At 32.2% G+C, this 24266-nt stretch overlaps 1 protein-coding gene across 1 annotated transcript in view; it reads left to right on the forward strand.

Moving 5' to 3' along the window:
- LOC125051408 (neuroligin-4, Y-linked-like) overlaps positions 1 to 23745 on the forward strand; it is a 55336-nt gene extending 31591 nt beyond the window's left edge. Inside the window, exons 4-11 of the mRNA XM_047651699.1 lie at positions 6872 to 7024; positions 10532 to 10732; positions 11002 to 11500; positions 11999 to 12089; positions 16381 to 16554; positions 17583 to 17734; positions 22358 to 22476; positions 22621 to 23745. Coding sequence (XP_047507655.1) covers positions 6872 to 7024; positions 10532 to 10732; positions 11002 to 11500; positions 11999 to 12089; positions 16381 to 16554; positions 17583 to 17734; positions 22358 to 22476; positions 22621 to 23594 — 2363 coding nt within the window. The 3' untranslated portion in view covers positions 23595 to 23745. The remainder of the gene's footprint in view (positions 1 to 6871; positions 7025 to 10531; positions 10733 to 11001; positions 11501 to 11998; positions 12090 to 16380; positions 16555 to 17582; positions 17735 to 22357; positions 22477 to 22620) is intronic.
- Positions 23746 to 24266: the final 521 nt, after the last annotated feature.

Below are 24266 nucleotides of genomic sequence, written 5' to 3' on the forward strand. Positions count from 1 at the left end.
TGTCACGACATAACATGAAAACGGCTTGACCGATTTGTCTGATTATTTTTTTATAATATTCCTTGAAGTACGAGGATGGTTCTTACGGAGAAAAAAATTAAAAAAAATTGAGTGAAAAAAAAATATTCGTAATAATATTTAAAGGCAATTTGAACTTTAATACAATATCATAAAGTTCAAGTGTTAGTGGAGGGGTTCCGGGAAGGTAAATTTTAATTTTTTGACATAATGTATTTGTTGTATTATCAACTTTCTTTTTTTTATCTTACTTGCTAGACCGGTGTCCCGGATAGCAGAATAAGTTTAAAAAAAATAAAAAATCGACTGTTAGGCGGTACGATGTTCGCCAGGCCAGCTAGTACTAACTAATTCCTCAAATGAAACCACGGACATTCTAAAGTAGTTGAAAAACTTTTTAGTGTCTTCTCTCAGCTGGGGATACAAAGTATGAAATATTCCAGGCTCTTCTCTTGATTGTAGTATTGGACGCTTTGTCTTGACTGCAACATGCGGTCCGTCTATGGCCAGTTTATAAGCTCTTATTTGGTATCGCATGTAGGCGCGTGTAGGCGCGCCTTTTGGAACACGCGCAACTCGTACGAGCGTTGACGCGCTTCTAAGCTCGTATAAGCGCGACAACCGTTGAATTGAAACTAACACGACGCCACTACCAGTTTGAGCGAACGCGCCGAAATATGACAGTTTACGCGCGACTGGTTTTTTGAAGCGCGTATGCTGAAACGACCATATACGCACCCTTAGGCTTTAATATGTAAAAAGCTATAGGTATATATATATATTCTTCACTTGCTAAGCGTACGAAAAAAATATCCACAGTGCTATAATTAGGTTAATGCAATGAGCACAACCCCACATACAAATACATACCCGGGACATACAACAATGTTTTTATATATAACTTATGTTAGAAGTACGTAAATAATAAATAAATATATGAGTTTATATATGTTCACATTTTATTGATGGAATAAATATTGATATCTCATATTTCATTAATGGCAAAGCCACATCGTTACTTGATATTGAAATTGTTTTGTCGGTTCAACAGATCAGCAATATTTAGGTCACTGGAGCAAACAACCCTTGTTTATTTTACCTAGTTTAATTAATATTTGTTATTTTTAATCTTCAATAGCTCAATCGTAGTAAGATAAAACGTTTAAACGTCCAACAATACTCCTGTAAGGCGGTCTGTAAAGTTATTGGTTTGAATTTAACAGCCAAATGAATGATTTTTACCATTTGAGAATTCCTAAGAAATCAATTACAAAGAACATCTTCGAACAATTCTAGGGTAACATTTATTTTCAATTGAATAGTTCTATAGAAAGGTAATAAAACTTAGGGAGAGTAATGAAATTTCAAGAAGCTCTTAGAGGAACGAAAATTTTAATTACATTCTGAGTCGCCGCAGACCAGTCGACGTAAATAACAATAGCCATCGTCTTTATTACGTTTTTCATATTGTGATTCATTTTGAATGCGAAAGGTAAAATTAGGTTAATTTATGAAATTTAAAACAAAATTCATTGTTACTGTTTTAATAAACGCATTGACATTCCGTCATCTTGATTTGCAGTATGCTATATATAAGTTTAATAATTCTTAATTAAAAATAATGTAACGAAATTTATTTTTAAAAAGTTAAACCTTATTTTAATGAAACCCACAAGTTTTACCCAATTCTCGCGAGGCTAAATTAAATTAAAAAAAAAAATTGGCACTCGGGGACTGCCACGGTAAAGCATAGCATTTTTTATCAATTTATGCAATTATAATTATTTATTTATTTTTTATTTATGCAGTATTTTTTTACTTTATTATTAATTTAATCTACCACTCTACCAGACTCAGACTAACACGCCTATATAGTCTGCCTTACTCTAACGCATATCCGCCGTTATGCTTACGCTACGTCACCGATCTCGACAGAGAGATGTGAATACGCACTATGCGTTCTGTCCCACTCTAACGCACCTGCGCTACGTCACCGATCACGCCAGACCGATGTGAGACGCAGTATGCGTTCTGTCCCGCTCAGACGGCTATTGGCCGCACCTATATCACGTCATCGTGTGTTAGGTTTATTTTCGTTACGGAATTTCTTGATTCGTTCGCCGCGCTCAAAGCCCTCGATAAAATATATGCATTAGCTTAAAAAAAAGAGTAATAAGGAATTATAAAGTACATGCATATTTATATATGTTTTGACGGTAAACTAGTATATTAACCGTGTGAACCATTACTAAAAGATACAATTATTTGCGCTTCCATATACTGACTGGCATTGTGGAAGTAAATGTAAATCAATACCAGTCGTTATTCTTTACGAAAACTTAAAAATATATTCTAATTACTTTTGCTGAAATACAGTATGATAACGGTTATACGTTCATATATATTGCAATAAATCTATGAGGCTTAAAATTAACAATCCTGCAAATCAAATGAAACAATTAGAGCACAACAAGTCGGGAAGAATCGCTTTACTATTATAATTAAAAAGTCAGTAACGGACGGACAAAACACCCACTTAAATATACTAGAAGCCCAGAATTGTGTCATACGTGGTCTTGACAAAACACGAAATAGTGCTTCATTTGCATGTATATGAGATACATACCGTGCAGTCTGACTGAATGTCCACATTATTCATGGAGTCATGAATTATTTCGGCTATCTTCATAATGGGGGCGCTCTTAGGAAATATCCTTTACTTACATCTTTATTTTTATAGAGCTTTGTATGTTAAAGTTCGCTATTGAAGCGGCGTAGAATTTTCATAATGAAAAGCATAAGTACTTGTGCATCGAATTTGATGAAATTAAAAAAAAATATACCGATTTTTCACTATGAATTGTACCATTGACCTATTTGCAAAGTAATTGACTATGCCAAACTATGAAAGAATAATAGAAATGCTGTTTCAGCTGTCGATGCTGGAGTGGCAGTTAGTGCCTAAAATAATTTCATATTAATTAATTTAACTATATTTGTGGAAAAATAATTTGCTTTGTTGTCTAAAAGAAATTACACAATTACAAGGCAATGTTGTAATCATTATTTTAATAACCCTATTATTATATAATATTTGTTGATTATTTTGTTACGTACTTACAATAGTTCTACATTCTATGATATATATAATACGAAGAAAATAAGAAAACTACATAAAAATTACAAAAATACAAAGCCGTTTCCATTACGAACGCGAAATCCCCGCTTAAACAGTGACAATAAAACGAAAACCTATCACACAATGCACAAAAGTCGCATAAGAATAGTTCGTATCATTTTCCGAATCGTAAAGCTAAGTGAATGCGAAAGTAGGTTAAATTCAAACATTTTAAGTAATAGCTACTCCACTGTGTTTGTTTTGCTTGAAGATATTCCAAGTGGGCCAAAAGCCAGTCACTACGACGACTTTTTATATTTCTCATGTTGATTTTCTGGTACTATTTGGAATAATTAAAACTGTAATTAGCTGTATATTGTAAAAATATGTTACCTTTTATCACAAGTACGTACATAAATGAATTCTAAAATTCACTATAACCCCCTTACTAGTACCCTTTTAAGCAAAGTTAAAACTATTCATTTGTTTCCTTTCATTACAGCGTAAACACAATTTGACAGATACGTTCATGAATGAGTGAATAATTATTATCCATTTCAATTTAAAAGCCTATTCCTTATAATATTAGGATATATTTTCAAAAGTTGTAATAATATGAAAATTAATCTTGCACATTATTAAAACAATACAACCCCAATGTTTTAAAACAATTTCAGAATTTAAATTCGCTTCTAACGGGCGTACTGCCTTTTAGATCAAAAATCAATAATATTGAAAAAATTCGAAACGTTTTCGTCAAATATTGACTGCCGTTATTCAAATACCAAAGTGAATGTACATAATCTATCGTATCGGCTAAAGTTTTTTATTGCCAAATATTCCGGTGCCGAAAGCTATCATCGAAATAGAAACGTATTTCAAACGCTTGATTTGATATATTGTTCACCGCAATTGAGAACAAAGTTTTGTATTTGAAATTGGAAGATATTTGTGGTAACAAAACAAATGTTCGGGTTTCATAATCATTATAATTAATTTCAAATTAAAGCTTTGGAAATGAACGTTTGGATTATCGAATATTGGGGATAATTATATTTAATATCAATTGCGTGACTATTGTTTCAGTGTTAGGAATAGATAGTCTTTGATTTATTTATATAAAATAAAATTTATTTTATTTTTATTTATGATCACGAACATCATCGTTCCTTACAGCCATACACTAACCCTCTTTTGTTTTTTACTTAGTAGTAGTAAAAAACAAAATAGGGTTAGCTTTAGCTTGCGACTCTCATACCTGACGTCCTAGGTTCGATCCCCGGCTATTATATAGATATAAAGATATATCCACGAATGGACTTTCTTTCTATGTGCATTGTGCACATTTAAGATTTGCTCGAACGGTGAAGGAAAACATCGTGAGGAAACCGACACGTCTTAGACCCAAAAAGTCGACGGCGTGTGTCAGATCACCTACTTGCCTATTAGATTTAAAAATGATCATGAAACAGATTCAGAAATCTGAGGCCAAGACCTAAAGAGGTTGTAGCGCCACTGATTTATTTTATTTTAGTTAATTAAAAAAAGACGTCTGTTTTGATTTTTTTATCACAGATTATCATTAAGTGATATAAAGTCGACGCGTCGTCTATCGACTAATAAATTTTAGTTCTGAAAGTGAACTAACTTTTTATGAATAATTGAGATTTGAGAGAGATTGATTTACAGACATGATTAGAACTTGGGTTACACTTTTTTCGATTATGTTTGCAATTATTATTTTACACAAACTCACTAGTGTAACAAGCATAACTATGAATCTATGAGCATTTCTAAGAAATTATTGAAAAGTGATTTTGTACTACATTATCCAAATATGGAGTGCAATCAGGAGTAGTTTCAAATTACAAAAGTACAAATCAATAGTCATATTGTGTTTAGTATTTTCTGGTATTGCATAGAGATATTTTTTCTAATGTCGGGTTAATAATGCAGAACGGTATGCAAGATTAATTTTTGTATTAGTCAAAAACTAAGATCATTTAAACAACACTTTCATCGTCATCATCATCACCTCACATATTTGGTCTATTAATGAACGTAGGCCTCATACATTTTCCTCCACTTTGTCAGTCAGTCTAATGTATGCAAAACCGTAATTTAACAGTCGTTTAAAATAATCTCATGAATAATAAATGAAGTGATACTGAGCGAATGCTGTTAAACGTATTAATCACTAATATTACATGTTTAAATAGAACATTTGACTAAATTATATAATAAAAAAAATATATCATTGAATTATATAATAACGTTATTTACGATTCGTTTATTAACATTTTCTCTTCAAATTTTGTATTTGGACGAGATTTTAATTTTAATTTTTTTTATGATACATCAAACAAAAATACATACAATCCTTAATTAGCCCCTTTTTTTTATTATTGATGGTCTATATTTTATAGAACTTAAAAAATGTTTCCTAGAAATAATATACATGGCAAAACGACGTTTGCCGGGTCAGCTAGTATATATATTTATTCTATATTGTCATCAATGAGTTCGTACACACATTTATCAAGTTATTTTTTAATTCTTAATACTGTTTTGGTGCACAATATTGCCTATTATTATGGTGGCGTGTGTGTGGCCGATTATTAACCGGAATAGTTTTAGTCAAGAAAGGTCACCTGTACATTGTAACACAATAATCTGATAATTTATAATTCTTTTGATTGAAAATGTTGAATTAATAAAAATATCAATTCATTTAATACGTACTATGGTACTAACTCTTAAAAGCAGTATACCACAGATGTCACGATATATTTTATTTAAACCTAGGTTTTATCTGAAAATGAATGCCTTGCTAAAGTATAACCTGACCTCATTTTGTCAATTGGATCTTTATGGATCATTTATAACCTGGGGTGAATCCTTAGTATATACTCGTACCTATATACTATTTATCATCATATTTTGCAACAGGTAATATTAATTAATATTGTATTTTAGCGAATCAAAATGCACTTGTCACAATTATACAACTATATAATTTGAAGTCGATTCATCGATAAGCTATTGCATAGATTTTATCGCGGGCTTTGAGCGCGGCGACCGAATCAAGAAATTCCGTAACGAAAAAAACCTAACACACGATGACGTAATATAGGTGAGGCAAATACGCGTTAGAGTGGGACAGAACGCATACTGCGCATTCCCATATCTCTGACGAGATCGGTGACGTAGCGTGAGCGCGGCCGGTGCAGCCGTTACGCGTTAGAGTGAGACAGACTATATAGGCGTTTTGGTCTGAGTCTGGTAGAGTGGCAGATTGAAATAATATCAAAGAAAAAACTTGAATTAATATCAAAGAAAAAAAAAACTGCATAAATAAAAAATAAATAAATAATTATAACTGCACAAGTTGATTAAAAATGCTATGCAATAGCATTACCGCGGCAGTCCCCGAGTGCCACACGTTTTTTTATTGTATTTTTTAGCATTTGTTTTAAATGCAGTTTCATATATTTATTGGATATTTTTTTATAGAACAGGAGGCAAACGGCCAGGAGGATCCCCGGATGTTAAGTGATCCTGCCGCCCATGGACACTCTCAATGCCAGACGGCTCGCGAGTGCGTTGCCGGCCTTTTAAATGCCTGCTACTGTATGATCGCTTTTGCAATTAGACTTCGTTCTGATTTAGTTACAGCCTGTATGCTACAAACTTCATGCATAAAGACTTATCGAACTAACGAAGACTTTGTTTCAGTTGGTCCGACGTTACTTGCGAAGTATCCCGTCGTGATTTTCATACATGGCGAGGCTTTTGAGTGGAACTCCGGTAATGTGTACGATGGCTCCGTACTTGCGAGTTACGCGGGCCTTGTTGTTATCACTATAAATTACCGGCTGGGTATATTAGGTATGTATCAATTTTATTTCTACTATTATAAATAAAAACTGCTATTCTGCATTCGCGCAATAAGGAAATTGCCATAATATGAAAATACAAACCTTGCAATAATAGTGGCGATAATATTATGGTTACATTTCAATGGACTTTAAATAATAATTACAAGTGATTATAAATGAAGTTGTAGAAGTCTCTCGCTAATCGCGGTTGTTGAAAAGCATTATTTTTAGTGAATTATTTATTTTTTAAATTAACAGATTTTGTGGCTTCAAACCTCACATGGTTTACATGGGAGTCGCTACATTGTATATATAAAAACTCTTTTTTTGAAATTGGTACTCGCACTTTATAAAGCTGTTGTAATGTGTCCTGTAACTCTTTAAAAAATATTGGGATTAAGTACTTCAACGTCTTGCTGCCGTAACGGTTGCTGCATAATAACTCAAAACGTCAAGTATGTAATATAATAAATTTGCGTTTATAACCGTTTAAGTAATTTTATTTCAATGAAGAGTTTTTGGTACGCGCTAATTTGGTAATACCACGAATAATAATAAAGTTATAAGTCCAAAGAAAAGTTCCTGGTTGCAATTCAAACTCGCTCGCTCAAGAAAAATATAGACATAATAAGCGTGTGTTAGTCTTACTTGCCCATTAAAGAAGACCAAGGGACTAAGACCCAAAGAAATCGACGGCGCCGGCGTTATCGGGCAAAAGGCTGAGGCTTTTTTTAACTTGCCTATTAGAAAAAGCAAATGGTCACGAGAGATATACTTTTATTTTATTACGGGTACGGGTAGGGAATATAAAATATACTTATCAATTAACAACTTTGAAAAACTTTGAATTTTAAAAAACGCTATTTAAAGAGTATCATTTACTTATTATAGATAATAATAAACTTGGGATAAGATTGTCTATAGATTAAAAATGTAACTGCTTTTTAAATAAAGAACTTCTATTCGTAGTATAAATTACAGATTACACAATAAAATGTATACAAAAATGGCAACCTTGATTTTATACCAACTAGAGTGATTAATCAATTTGCTCTGTATTAACGGAAGATTAATTAGATAAAGTAATTAGTTGTCGACGGGACCTAATTTTGTCCTAATGTAATTAATTTCGTTTCCGCATTGCGCTAAATTTAACGAATTATTATGTTATTTTAATAAACTATTTTTTGCCACTGCATTTATTTATTGTATGAATATAATTAATTAAAAATAAGTGAATCTTAAAAAGTTAATTTATCATAACATTTCATTTTATATAGGAACTAGCCTTTTTTTCGCTTTTGTTTGTTTGAAATTCTAATTGAAGCAGTCAAGTAAGTCAGCTTTGCTTTTAATTTATCTACTACTAAAAGTTAATAAACAATAGTTTTCATACGTTTCACCTGTTTTATCTCTCATCGTATACACAGTACATTAAAATTCAACGTTGAAGCGTGCTATATATTTTCATTGCAATATATTTTAAGTACAGGCACTGTCGCGTTTTGTAGTTACTCCAAGCACTCCGCTCAAAGCCATACATACATGAAAATGTCGCGATAATGAATTCATTAAAATTTAAATTACTTCAGTAAATCCATACGAAAGTGTGTCGTATGTTTTACGTCATATAGTTCACATTGGAATGACGTGTATTAACATTAAAGTCACTACAAGAAATGTTTAATTAAGCAAAGTGAAACGTGACGAAGCCATCGTGGAAGAACTTGCATAATTATATTGAACGCTCAAGAATAATCAGACTTTCTTTCCTTTGATTTTTCTACTATTTTAAGATTCAAATATACAGATATACATAAATGTAGGAATACATGGAGCCTTATATAAGGAAGATTAAATTTTGAAGGTAACAAACCTTCAAATTTAATCTAAAACGCGGGTTTTCTGCATATTTATTTACATTACAAGAAAACATAAAACAGTGTAGCGGCGTAATCTCTTTCAGGCAATCAGTAGTAAAAGAGAGCTAAGAATAACACAGAGTAGTGTATAAGATAAGATGTGAAGTAAACGTTATAATCTTATTCATAAAAATATTATAAACAATGTTATTAAAAGTTAAAAAAGGAATCTTTTAAGAGTATTCTCTTTAAACACCTCTTTACTAGTAATACACTACTAGTAGTACACTATATCATAGCCATCTATTTATTCGTGACTTTTATTATTATAAAATTTATATTACATTTAGATTTTTTTGTAATTGTATATATATATTATCTTATGATTAGATTTTAGTCTTTTCTTGTCTTTTTTTATTTTAATTTTGTAATTGTATCTGTAATTTTATTTTATTAATTTAGTTACGCACATTACCCTTAGTATTTCTTATTCCTTACTAGGGTTGTCTGGAAGACATCGCTTGATAGCGATAAGCCGCCCTTGCCCTCTCAAGTTATGATATCTAAATGTACGAAATATATAAAGCAACAAAGTGTTAATAAATATAGTTAAAGTTTGAAGTCTCGCAGAATCGCAAAATTCAGGCCTTTTTTTGCGATTTATCTTTTATTTGTTGTTCTTAAATAATTAATTATACTTTCTTTGGACTTTTTCTTTTAAAATAATCCTTTTTTTAATAACTGGCAGAGTTCTTCTAAGATTTCTTACTATATCGTTTGTTACCGTGTTAAATGCGCCTCGTCCATTTATAAAAGGAAATGTTTCGATAAAATCTCCTAAGTGAAATTTTTCCTCGTGGGTAATTTATTTTGCTTCAAGACGGGTTTTTATTACTTTAAAGATAAAGGTAGGGTATCATTTCCCCAAAGAACATCTTACAATTTTCATTACCGTATGTTCTTAACTGGTCATAGTTTTCATCGGTATATTAAATTTTACACACTATTAATATTTAACTAATATATGTCTTTCTTGAACGGATTCAAACGCATGTTTATTGCATTATTTTAACTCAAACATTTCAAATATTTACCCACAGTCGTGGAGACACAATTTCACATTTCGTGGACATTTTTTAAACTTTGTCTTCGATTCTATGAATGACATGTACTCGTATCAATGCGTCGTTTATTGTTCATATCTATATATTACATAAAAATGAAACCCGTTTTTCGTTGTCACGACATAACATGAAAACGGCTTGACCGATTTGTCCGATTCTTTTTTTATAATATTCCTTAAAGTACGAGGATGGTTCTTACGGAGAGAAAAAATAAAAAAATTGAGTGAAAAAGTCTAAAAACAACACTTTTCTATATTCACATACAAAATATACGTAATAATATTTAAAGGCAATTTGAGCTTTAATACCATATCATAAAGTTCAAGTGTTAGTGGAGGGGTTCCGGGAAGGTAAAATTTTATTTGTTGACATACTGTATTTGTTGTATTATCAACTTACTTTTTTATATCTTACTAGCTAGACCGGTGTCCCGAATAGCAGAATAAGTATTTTAAAAAAATAAAGAAATGACTGTTAGGCGGTACGATGTTCGCCAGGCCAGCTAGTATTTTATATTAATCATTCTTTTAGGTTTTTTGAACGCAAATCCAATACCTCACGTAAGAGCAAGAGTAGCAAACTATGGACTGATGGACCAAATCGCCGCATTACATTGGGTGCAGCAGAATATTGCACTATTCGGTGGGGACCCAGGAAATGTCACCATGCTTGGTCATGGATCCGGCGCTGCGTGTATAAACTTCCTAATGATTTCCCCTACAGTAATGCCAGGTTTGTATATTATGCCCTACTCAAAACTTGAGCTAAAGTATGATGATTAAATATTATCCTCCTGTTATTTGCTATTTTGATTGTTACTTATTAGATTATAGATTCTTTACGATAATGAATTCCACTTATATTTAGTAACTTTGACTTATTATTTATGTTTTGCTTTTATTTTATTTTATAGTACGTAACACTAATAAATCTATTTGTCTTAATACAAATAAAAAGTAATATTCGTTATAAAGCTTTACATAGATATTTTTCCGTTTTAGGTCTCTTTCACCGAGTAATCCTACTATCAGGATCAGCTTTAAGCTCTTGGGCGTTAGTGGAAGATCCTGTGAACTATTCGGTCCAATTAGCTAAACAATCAAATTGCACCTTACCAGAGGATATCGTAAAGGACCATGAATTGATCGTCGATTGTCTCCGAGAAGTGCCCTTACAAGAACTTATGTCTGCCGAAATAAGCACTCCAAGCTACCTAACAGCTTTCGGTCCCTCAGTCGACGGGGTCGTAGTTAAAACGGACTATGCTAAGGAATTGCTAACATTTTTCATACCAAACGACCTACAGGGTTTCACAAGCGTTTCTGGAGTGAACAATTTTAAGGCGGACAAAAGGAGCGGAGATAGAATTTTCGGGATAAGAGGAGGACAGAATAAATATGATCTGCTATTCGGCGTTGTAACGAGCGAGGCACTCTGGAAATTTTCAGCTCAGGACATTCAGAATGGTTTTGAGGGCGAGAGGCGGGATAGAATAATACGGTGAGTGTGTTTGTGTAACAGATTGTTTGTTCGTCTTGTTAGCGTGTTTCGTTGTGAATAGGAAAGCATTTTACATTTTCCTCCCCTGTGATTCGGCCTTGCTTCCGCAGGGATTTATGTAATGCAGTACATGGAAATGAAATTCCTTCAGTTTTAGTTACAGCAGGTTATCTAAATTTTTATTTTTTATATAAGTCTTTATCTTCCAATCAGTCAGCTAGACTATGAGCAGATGTGTTGAGAGCTGTTGGGCGTTCAAAGCAAAATCTCCATCGAGACTGCTCCTCTCTTTCAACCGTGTCTATCAAGACTTAGGATTTGTCGCCTTTTAAGCCTATTTATTAGGTTATCTAAATAAATATATATTACTTCGTATGTGAGACACTTTATTCGATATATTCAGAAAATATTATATAACGTTAAATACGTATTAACAATACTTATTTTTGCTAAGCACGAACCACTGAAGTATTTTTATTAACGTTTCATTTGTTTTAGGACTTACGTGAGAAACGCTTACACATATCACTTGAGTGAAATTTTCTTTACAATAGTCAACGAATACACGGATTGGGAAAGAACTGTTCAAGTAAGTGATTTTTTACTTACAAGCTTTCTGGTTTGAAAAGAGATGTACGTGAAATTTTAGAAGTTAGTTACAGTCACGCTACCTCTAAATCTCAAATTTCTATAGCTGTTTTGTGATTTTTTTTCTTAATTGTAAGTAGCTGATCAGCTTTCTGTGTCTGACCGTTCAACTTTTTAGGTCTGCGTAGTTTCCTCAAGATTTTCCCTTTAATATACTAGCAAGTCTTATTTGGGCACAAAGAAAGAAGGTCGAACGCCCGATCACATTGTTAATAGGCGCGTATATATATGTAAATAAATATGTTATACCAAAAATTCTACATACATTAGAGTATATTAACATACTTATCTTATTCTTAAATACTACTATGTTTATTATGATAAAACTACTATCCATTACACAGGAACATAAATATATCCTATTTTATAAACTCTTCTTTATTCAATAAATCTTTTGCAATCAAGGTATATATCGACGTAGGAAAGCACATTTGCTGTAAGTAGACATATTGCAATTGTTCACCAGAGCCAAAAAACTTTATTAATTTCGGAAAAAAATTAATAGTGTCTGACCTATCCATGATATTGCTACCATTTTTGAAACATATATTTATTCAACTGCCAGTCACCATTTGCAATGTAAACTTTTTAACCAAAGTTACTATAAGTACGTGTTTGGCTAGTTACAGCAAACAGTTTTTCAAATCACAAACCTTTAAAACGCTGTAACTAAGGAAGAAAAATGTACTCGCGGAAATATTATCAATTTACAGGCGGTAAATATGCTGTATGCAGTAAATTTATGTATTTGGGTACTTTCAATTGCAATTCAAGATGTAAGATTAGTTTATAAATATGATTAGATCTAGAAATGCAGTGGGTCATTTGGTAATGTAATGTTTGCTTGAAATAAAATGTCGTAAATGGTAAAAAAAAAACTGCTGTAAGTAAACGAATGTAAAAATCACACGTAGCTGAAATGCTGTAAGTAGCGTTAAGTTTTTAAATGGGAAGAAGTAAGTATTTGTAAAGAAAAAAATGCAGTTTTTCTTTTGCTGTAAGTACAAAATGTCTGAAATGACTAGATTTTGGTCTACATACAGCATTTAATCTTGCTAAAAAAAATATAAGTACGGGCGTTTTCAACGGCGTATGTAATTTTTTTTTCATCGTAGAGACACAGGACCCGGGTCATTCGATGCGGCTTTTTTTTCTGATTCTAATGGCAGGAAAAAGTCACTTTAGGTATTTTGTCTACTTACAGCAAATATGCTTTCCTACGTCGATATTATAATGTTGACCGAAAGTTATCTATCGATTTTCGATTACTTAGCGACGTGATTCGAAAGCAAACTGGTAAGATACATCAACCTGCCGAAAATTGAGATTTTATTACAGGTGTAATAACATGTGGTTCAAATGATTGATGGTGTCATAAAATAACCTAAATTTACCTAGAAATAACAAAAGGTGAATTGTTTTGTGTTATAATGATAATTTAAGTGTGTTATAATGTAAGAATTATAAGAATACTAGCTGACCGGCCAAGCGTTGCTGTGGCTAAGGTTTTTGTTATATTACATAGTAGTAAACTATTCAAGGGAAACGGTAGGAGAACTTATGTGAAAGGTAAATAGCTTATGTGAAACGTTGGTACTTTTAACACAGCGCCATCTGTCAGAATTGTATCAAATAATAAACAAATATTTGCAATAAAATAATATTGCGGGTATAAATTGAGATGTAACTATCCTATCTTTTAATTTAAATGACACTGCACACGGTGTGCAAATTTGATTGATATCGGTTCTGTAGTTTAGGAGTCCATAGCGGACAAACAACGTGACACGTAATTTATATATATTAAGATAACCTCAAAATCTTTACGAAGGAGATATAAAGTAAATTAAGTAATAGAAAATATATTTAATATGGCTCAGCGTAGTTTCTTACACAATATCATTTAGGTCTCTCTCGTATGATTACTAAATTCGTTTACAAACTTATTCTTGAACGCAATTCTTCTTTTTAAGTAAAGACGTTTTATGTTATTACAATGTGTGACACGCAATACTGGCATATTATAAAAGAAATAAACAGAAAATCGATAACCCAGTGAGTCTGCGACAAATTGAAAATTGATTTGATGGAAAAGATTCCACGAATGATACAAATTCCATTACATTAAAGGAGGAAACTCGAAACAAAAGTAATTTTGCCGAAATCACATTTATAGCAAAATATAGTATAAGATCAGATTAAGTTATACAAATAATAAATATACTTGTATGTTTAATAGAGATTTTGTTGAATTATTAAAAAAATAAGGAATACTTTAAGAAATAAATGAATTTGTGTCGTGAAAAATATAATTAAAAATAAATTATTATATACCTTATTTTCTCTTGTTCTCTTTTTTCGATGATTAATGAGAAGATTTCCAAATGCATTTTGGTAAGTTTTTTGCAGTTTAGTAGGGGATATCGTTATTGTGGATTACCTGAAAAATATAATCTTAATATATATAAATTACGTGTCACGTTGTTTGTCCGCTATGGACTCCTAAACTACCGAACCGATATCAATCAAATTTGCACACCGTGTGTAGTTTGATCCAACTTAAAAGATAGAATAGAATAGCTTACATCTCAATTTATACCCGCAATATTATTTTATTGCAAAATATTTGTTTATTATTTGATAGTCACAATTCTAACAGATGGCGCTGTGTTGAAAGTACCAACGTTTCACATAAGCTACAATTTAATGACATAACCACCATAAAAGCATGGTGGTCCCCATGACTGGTGTTCTGCTACCGTTTTTCTTGAAAAGTTTGCTACTATGTAATATAACAAAAACCTTAGCCACAGCAACACTTGGCCGGTCTGCTAGTTTAATAATATAATGAAGTGATGTAGGTTAAATAAATGGTTTCAGAGTCCAATAAGTGGTTCTAATAACATAATTGAATTGATTAAAGATCTAAGTGATGCGAGTTCACTTACGTTTTAAAGCTCAAATTATGTCTGAGTGGTAATCAAGAAGATTAAGTAGAAAGTGTAGGACGCTTTTTCAATCTCATTGAAATACGAAACCCATTTGTATGTGCTCATTAGATCTCCAGACAACGTTTAGAAATGCGAATCAGTTTACTAACAATTAAGCGATTCCTTGAAAGCAATTTACTGGTTTATTTATTTTTTAAATATACAAGGTTAATAAGGTGGCCTTTTTGAAGGCAAATAATTGTTAGTTGCTATTACATTGTTTTTTAAAACGCATTTTAAAAATGGAATATTTTGCAACAAAAACAATACAGGACGTTGCAAAATATTATTACATTATGGAACTGATGCAAAAAACCCCTCTATACAAATGATTTGACCATAAAGCCGTTCTTTTCGATACATAATAATTCCTATACTATTTCTTTATAACTGTGTTATAGAAATAATAAAGTAAACCGGATGTTAAAAAAGACTCAATGGCGCCAACCTTTTTTAGGTTTGGGCCTCAGATTTCTGTATCTGTTTCATGATCATTAGTTAATCTAATAAATAGGTAATCAGCCTTCTGTGCCTGACACACGCCGTCGACTATTTTTGGGTCTAAGGCAAGCCGGTTTCCTCACGATGTCTTCCTTCACCGTGCGTTCGTTAAATGCGCATAGAAACAAAGTCCATTGGTGCACAGTCAGGGATGAGAGTCGCACGCTGAAGCCACTAGGCCAACACTGTTCAATCAATACCGGCTAATAATTAATGCTTTAAATTAAATGTGCTTTAAAATGATAACTCACTTTATTACGATCATTATACGTACATTTAAAATTTTCGAAAATTATGTAAACATATTATTATAATGAATGAAAAAATTAAATAGTAATGGAATAAAGTATAATTTGAGTTGTTAAAAATTACCATTTGTTACTAGAGTCATTTCGCGCTCGTGAGAGTATAAGCGTTGTAATGTAGGTGAAGGTTGAGGATCATGTAAATATATAATAATTATATTATAATAAAATAATATACATTGAAATAAATATCTAAACTTAACATAAACTAAAATATATTATTAAAAGGAGTCCCTTTAGGCAAGGTTCCGAAGATACTGGCAGCGTTCCCCCTTTGAATCGCTAGACTATTTTCCTATTAGTTCATCTTTATGCCCTAAAACAGAAATGGGCGGGGAAGGCATTATATTTAAATAATTTAAAAGTCCGATCAATTTTAAACCTTACTTTAGTTGTAACACAAACTTTTAAAGATTAACGTAGAATTTTTCAACAGCATCCAATTAATACACGTGATGCGGCAGTGTTGGCATTATCCGATGCTCAATATGTGGCCCCATTGGTGCAAACTGGGGACTTCCTTAGTGTGGCAAAGAGTTCGCCAGATTCAGGGCCCAATGCGTTTTTCTATGTCTTCGACTATCAGACTAAGGATGGAGATTACCCCCAGGTATAAAAATATGATACTACTAAGACTTTCTACATAAATCCATATAACAATATAATATATATGTGTTTGAGTTAGTCTAAATATTAAAAAATCGGTTGTCTGTAAAGTCGGTTTACTGACGATAGTTGAACGTGACAACGTCATAAAAATATATTGATGGGATGGTTGCATTTTTCAAAAAAAAAAAAATATTTGTTTGATAGGTATTTTGTATGGATATAGAGAAGGAGGTAAATGGAAATCACAATTGAATTTATCAAGTTACATTTATTTGTACGCATAAATATAATTATGTCAATTTTAAATGGAACGCCTCAGAGCGAGGTAACGCCGCATGAGTCATGTTTTTTCGTGCGTGCAGCCGGCTCCATCGAATTATAAGACGTTGTCACGTCAAAAGTTATTAAACATATGATAATATGTGATGATTGTACAAAGAAGTTTACATACTATCATCTTTTTTTCTATTGGAAGATTTCATAATAAAATGTGATTTCATAATAATAAAATGTTAGTTCCTAAAACTTTGAATAAATTTCAGTTTTATTTATTTTTTATTTTATTTATTAACACTTCGTTGCATATACATTAATATAGTACAATTGACATAATTAAATAAAAAGGAGAGCAACTGGCGGCCTTATCGCTTTCGAGCGATCTCTTCCAGGCAACCACTGTGAGAAAAATAAAAGAAGTATTAAATTACATAAGAAAGGCAAGAAGTGCAAAAATACATGTATTACATTTAGTTGTTTAGAAAAAGAAACTTATCAGGAACAAAAAACAAACTAAACTAATAAAGAATACATGAAAAAATAATAATAAAAAGTGCACATGAATCATTTTCAATTTTCTAAATTAAGATCAGTCTCACGACAGTTGGTAGGTACCTATTATTAAAGTTAGGGATACGATGTGGACAGTTTTGTCATATTTATATTATTCTTATTTTGAAATATCGTAAAGTTTAACAAAATTAGTTTGGACTAGAACTCTTGAAAACATACTAAACGAATATCCAATTTCAGCGAATGGGTTCAGTGCACGGCGAAGAGCTGCCTTATCTATTCGGAGCGCCTCTTGTCGATGGTCTGGGACACTTTCCCAAAAACTATACCAAGTCTGAAGTGGCCTTGTCTGAAGCTTTCATATTGTATGTGGCTAACTTCGTGAGAACTGGGTGAGTTATAAAAGAAATATTGAAATAATAATTTATTTAAAAGTAAATTTTATTTATTGTATCTTGTGTATCAGAGTTTAAAAAAAAAATTGGGTAAATTTATTTCGAAATTTAAAGAATTAATTAAAAAAGTTAATATTGCATAATTATTTTTAATAATTAATTAGAAATGAAAAGTTAATCGTTTTGAATGATATCTAATTTTTTTAGAAAAAAGTTTAATTTTAAATAAATTTTATATTTTAGGGGATAAGCTTTAAATTAGAATTTTATAATAAAAATAAAAAAATAATGAAAGTTTTAAAATTTATATTTTTTATAAATTATAGTTTATTATCAATAATTTAATTTAATTAAAACTTTATTTTAATTTAAATTTTTATAAAAAATTGTTTTTTAATTTAATAAAAATAGATATAATGATAAAATTAGTATATAATTTATAAATAAAATAAAAATTATTTAAATTAATAAAAATGAATTCGGCAAAAATTTATATTCACTTTTTATCACGTTTTTTACTCAAACGTAAACATTCATTTAAAGCAAGCATCAGATTATCAAGTGTATATATTTTTACCTAATTGTCACGGCGATACATTATTTCTAGTATTATTTAGAAAGTTTTTACGCAAAACGTAAATTTCAAATACCTACTGTAAAAATAGATTCAATATTTTATTTTCCATGGTGGTTTACAAGTTCCGAACAATCAAATAGGTACGATATAAAAATTCACTGTATGAGTAGCTTCCAGCTTACTATAAGAGTTTTTATAAGATTTTTTGCGATTTCACATTTTCTGATATCTATACAAGAATCTGGGTTATAACTAAAAGCATTAAGAATATAAAATGGTCTATGTAACATATTGCGGAGAATGCTGTGGTAAGCCTCGTATTGAGGTTACCAAGTGACACATTGCGTGCCATATGTTAGAGACCGCTTGCGGAAGGAATTGACTTTACAATATTTTTACTAGACATTAAGCAGAGTTATATCAGAGATTTCCTTTGTAGCTTTATTAGCTTTTTATATAAAAATATGTATAGTAAAAATACATAACATAATAAAATAAAGCTAAATTCTATAATTTATATTTAGAATTCAGTCTTTACCAGGATAATATTTTATCTCTTTCTGTCAAGATGTGTTTATCCTATGATGAAAAGCGACAGAACAAAGCTTTAATTGAGTCAGTAGTTTACAAAATTTTTGACGATAAATGACTTAAAAATTTCATTTTTTTATCAAACACGACTCTATTTATTTTGTGCTTAAATAATTTAATAACTATCTAATCACATTGGTAACCATAGTCTTAAAATTTAAAGGTAATAGATATATAATTTTTATTTAAGCAGTTAAGAAGTATATAAAGATTATATAAGGATATATATAGAATTATTAAACATTGTATTATATATTAGTTAAGTCTACACAAACTATGGAGGGTGATATTATGTACTGATAAAATGTTAGAATCAAATGATTAATAATGTAATTTCAATATAAGGCTTCATAAATGAAAATACTTAGGACCATTTTGTTCGGCAGAGAGACGCTTTATTATGATCGTGAGTTATGATATCTTTTCATACTTATTGATATTTAATTTAAGCTCACTGTAGGTTTGACCTTATGAACCTTAAGGCTTCCCTTGTCAATTTATCGTTTCCTAATTATTATTAATTAAATTGTTTACCTCTCAAAATAATATCTTATTTTTCACCAGATTTTTTTAAAACGTTATGCATTATCAAGGTATATACAAAATAATGTGTATCGAATTGGAAACATCGGGTCTTTTGAAGTCTGCTAAAAATAAAATTACTAAAAGTTATATAAGATAAAAAACGAGTACAAGCATCAACATGTTAAGACATAACATCTATGATCTACGTATCCATAAAACGTTTATATGTAATTGTATAGTATATATTATATATATTCCAGTTAACCAACAAAATGGACCAAGGAATTTACATTACACCCTTGAGAGTACTTGTCTCGTACACAGACATTTGCATTTAGAATGTATTTTAAAGGCTGCTCGAGAACTGAAGATTCCTATGTTGCCCAGTAAAATAGAAAAATATGTCGAAATTCAATTGGGACATAGGTGAAAATTTTTAGGAGCCCAACCAAATTCTTCGTAAAACTTGTATAATATTAAAGCAATAAATGTGCTCCGCTTTTGATTAAATACTTGAAATTGTTCAATACTGATCGAATCACATGACAAATGTCCATTGGGACAAATACATTTAGTTTTATGAAGAACTAGCTGGCCTGGCGAACATCGTACCGCATAACAGTCAATTCTTTTTTTTTTTTTTTAATACTTACTCTGCTATTCGGGACATCGGTCTAGCTAGTAAGATAAAAAAAAGAAAGTTGATAATACAACAAGTACATTATGTCAAAAAATAAAAATTTATCTTCTCGGAACCCCTCCACTAACACTTGAACTTTATGATATCGTAATAAAGTTCAAATTGCCTTTAAATATTATTACGAATATTTTGTACGGGGAAATAGAAAAGTGTTGTTTTTAGACTTTTTCACTCAATTTTTTTTAATTTTTCTCTCTTGAACCATCCTCGTACTTCAAGGAATATTATAAAAAAAGAATCAGACAAATCGGTCAAGCCGTTTTCATGTTATGTCGTGACAACGGAAAACGGGTTTAATTTTTATATATATAGATTTTCCTTGAGAAACATAATTATAGAGTTTTTTATCTACGTATTTTTTCCCTGCATGAAAAGGAAATATTTCAGAAAGGTACTTTAAATTTAACTTGTTTAAAATCAGTTTAACTTATTCCAAACGGAAATAACCGCATCCCAACCCCAATCTTGGCCGCAGCATTCCGCACTGACCACTTTTACACAACTGTTGCATAAAATGCTTCATATATTCTTGCGACTAAATTGCCCTGTACGACGTTTTGACAGAGATATATTTCGGAATAACTCAAGGTTTTGGTAATTCCTTACTTTGAGATTGATGTCTACTAACTAGCATTCATTCGTTTAGCAATCCACTCTTATTTTCTTCAATATAGAGCAATTTAGTATACTCCATTTAACCAAGACAATTATAAAATAATATTTAAAAATTAAGGTTGTACCACAAAGAACGGTTCGGTGGCCCTTGATACACTTTTTATACTATAATGATAAGTTCTAAGGACTACATACCTCGTTACGGCACACAATTGTTAGTCGTTAGGATTTGTATTAGTTTGGGAACAAAGAGAGGTTAGACTGATACTGATGCTAGTCTGATAATAGTTCACAAGGTAGATATTCCATATCGCGGCACCAGCGATTTTGTGGCTGATTTTTTTTTTGACTTCGTCATGAGTTCTCAGCACCAAACCTAGTGTTGTTACATCATAATGACCTTTTTTGCCAAAAAATAATTCAATAAGTACCCAAATCCGAATCAGAGCACCCCACTATCCACGTGGTCATGTCTGCCTTACTCCTAGAGTATATATAAAAAATCGGAGGCGCGTAGCCGAAGCCGAAGTTACGGAGGCTTGAATAAAATGCCTGTGCTTTGGTACGCAAGGGCGGAGGGGCTGCATTTCCCGCAGCGCCGGAGCTGTCCAAAAAACCTATTATTAATATTGTTCGGTTAAGTTAGGTTAGGTTAGGTTAGTATATTAATATAAAGAATGCCCAAGCGGGGAAGCAGGGGTCCATGCGTTCAAAAGAAGGGATGGTGATCCATCCCTGCAAGCACTGGACCCGATCTCCCCTAGCTATTCCTAAAAGCGTATGGCCCGATCTGTGAAGGATACTTGCTGTGTCAAGTATCTTATCACAAATCAACAATGGGCGGGGAGAGGCGGACACAACCGCCGCATAGCATGTCGGGAAGCGGATAAGGCTCTGCTGTTACCGCATCCCGCCTAAGGCGATTGTTGGTGGCGCCTTGGGGTTTTAGTGGGTATGCACATTCGCGAGTCCCACATAACCCTCCCCCACTAAGCAGTCGCACCGCAGTATGCGCAATGCATTTCTCCAAGTAAAAAAAAAGTATATCAATATATTTTTTTAATAAATTGAATTTTTTTTCATGTGCCATCATAACAATACTAGTTATAATGTTTACAGATCATAACGCGACTGTAAAAAAAATCAGAATCAAAATCGCTGGTGCCGCGATACGGAATATTTACCATGCGTCTAACATAACCCGAGTAAAACTAAGCAGTGACTAACCAAAAAATTTGACGATCGGCCCAGTAAAAATATTTTGGAACACCCTCATCAAATTAAAATGATTTATTTCTAACAAAGGTTGTGGTACTTAGTGGTCTTTCCGTTCCACAAACGAAGCTAATTATGAATAAACTCAACACTTCAGTCTTCAGTAATTCACCTATTTAAATAAACTTAGCACGATACTAAAGCTAATATCTAACTTGAAACCAAGATAGTCCGTAAAGCTTCAATTTGTAGCTATTAATTACTATTTTAAGCTTAAAATTCGAACCATTTTTAATTTACAAATAAGTGTACGACTGTAAGCTGCAATTGGAAATCCAATTTAAAAGACTGCTCTCGGCTTACAACCAACTTAAGGCTTTTATTTTCTCTTTTCTAGGAATCCTAATGAGGTCCAGCGACAAGAGTCGGTACTTCCGATTTCAAGGGAGAGGAATAAATACAAGAGCATCGTATGGGATGAATACGATACTTTGCATCAAAAATATTTAGAAATAGGTACTTAAAAATTATATTCCTTCATTTAAATTAAAACTCAGATATTTAGAAAAAAAACTTAGATATTTTAGATTAACAAAACGCAATAGAATATCTAAATGAGTCATTATCTGATATGTTTCCTTAACCAGACTTCTATTGCAGGCATGAAGCCACGTATGAAAAATCACTACCGAGCGCACCAGCTGTCCGTCTGGTTGCGGTTGATACCGGAGATCCACCGGGCTGGCATGAAGGACGTCATCGCAAAACACAACCTATTCCGCAACCACAACGACCCTGAAATGTACGATGGTTTAGTTCGGGCCGATCCTCTTACGCGTGCGAATTACTACGACCCCACATTAGAGCTCTATCGCAAATCCTATAATGTAACCCTAGATATACCCTCTACCACCATGGACACTCACGTCACAACTTGCATCAGCGTCATGTCCGCTCGCCCCGGCGCCCCCGTCACTCAAAGTCAACCCAACAATTCACAAACTCAAGACGTTTCTAATTTAGAAGTGGCCAGCTACACAGCTTACTCTACCGCTTTGAGTGTAACAATCGCAATTGGCTGCTCTCTATTAATCCTCAACGTCCTAATCTTCGCCGGCGTCTATTATCAAAGAGATAAAACAAGATTGCAAGTTAAAGCTCTCCAACAACAGAAAAGGAATCACAACTCCACTTATGATACTTCGAAACATCCACATTACTTTGTCGGTCATTCTCAGAGTTCGAGCACGATTGTCGATATCGACCATCAAGATAAAAACGCGATCATTGCCATGACAAATCGTGTACCCCACTTTACGAATACAAATTGCCCGAACGTCTGTCACACGGGGATTCAAATGGCGAGTTTGAAGACGAGCCCCAATCGAGGCCAATGTACTACCTTGCCAAGAAAGGTTGGGTTCAGTTATCAAAATCAGATTTGTAACGCGTCGAATTGTATGACATTACCGAAGAATGCTACGTTTATGAGTAGTGGCAATTTGCCGGATGTTCAGGCCCAGACTGGACAATCTCAGACGCCAGGAAATGGTTCGATACAGCCAACATCTCCTCAGCATTTTTCTCAAAAGTCTAGAGTCCCCCAGGCGGCAATGTCTGAAATGAATGTATGAGAAATGGAAGATATTTACAATTATGTGTAAAAGTGAATTTAGTATACTTAGGATCACTGCTATACATAGTTGTAAATATCGTTATGCGTCTATGTAAATAATATTGATGCCTCGATTTTCAATAGTTGAATGTTTATTATAACACGGCATTCAATAATTTCTGACTCACTATTTTTGATTTTATTTAAGTGTCTTCTTTTTATAGATTCAACTAAAATTTCTGAAATACCTTCGACACAACAACAAAATCGCATATGTACATTGGCGATAAAATTACACTTAATTATTGAAAATCGTCTCTAAAAACATAAATTTTAATGTTCATAGATTAAGCGACGTCGTTTAATTTTATGTAAATACATTCCATTATGAATGGATCAATAAATTGATTTCCGTAATTCAAACCTCATATTACAGAATTATAACTTAATGGATTCACAAAAGCCATTCATATATCTAAGATACTACATCAAACATGGACATGAGAATGGTATGGGGATGAAATAGTCTCCTTAGCTTACGTTCATATCTTCTGATGAAATTTGTATGAACAAATATACTACGTATTAATAGCGCCTCCAAGCCTTAGTAATAGCACTATTACTTATACACTCTATCAAGATATCTTCTCGTTTTGGTGTCTCAAGCTAGTTAAAAATGTTACCCATGTTC

This window comes from Pieris napi, chromosome 7 (genome assembly GCF_905475465.1).
Source record: "Pieris napi chromosome 7, ilPieNapi1.2, whole genome shotgun sequence".
Classification (NCBI taxonomy): Eukaryota; Metazoa; Arthropoda; class Insecta; order Lepidoptera; family Pieridae; genus Pieris; species Pieris napi.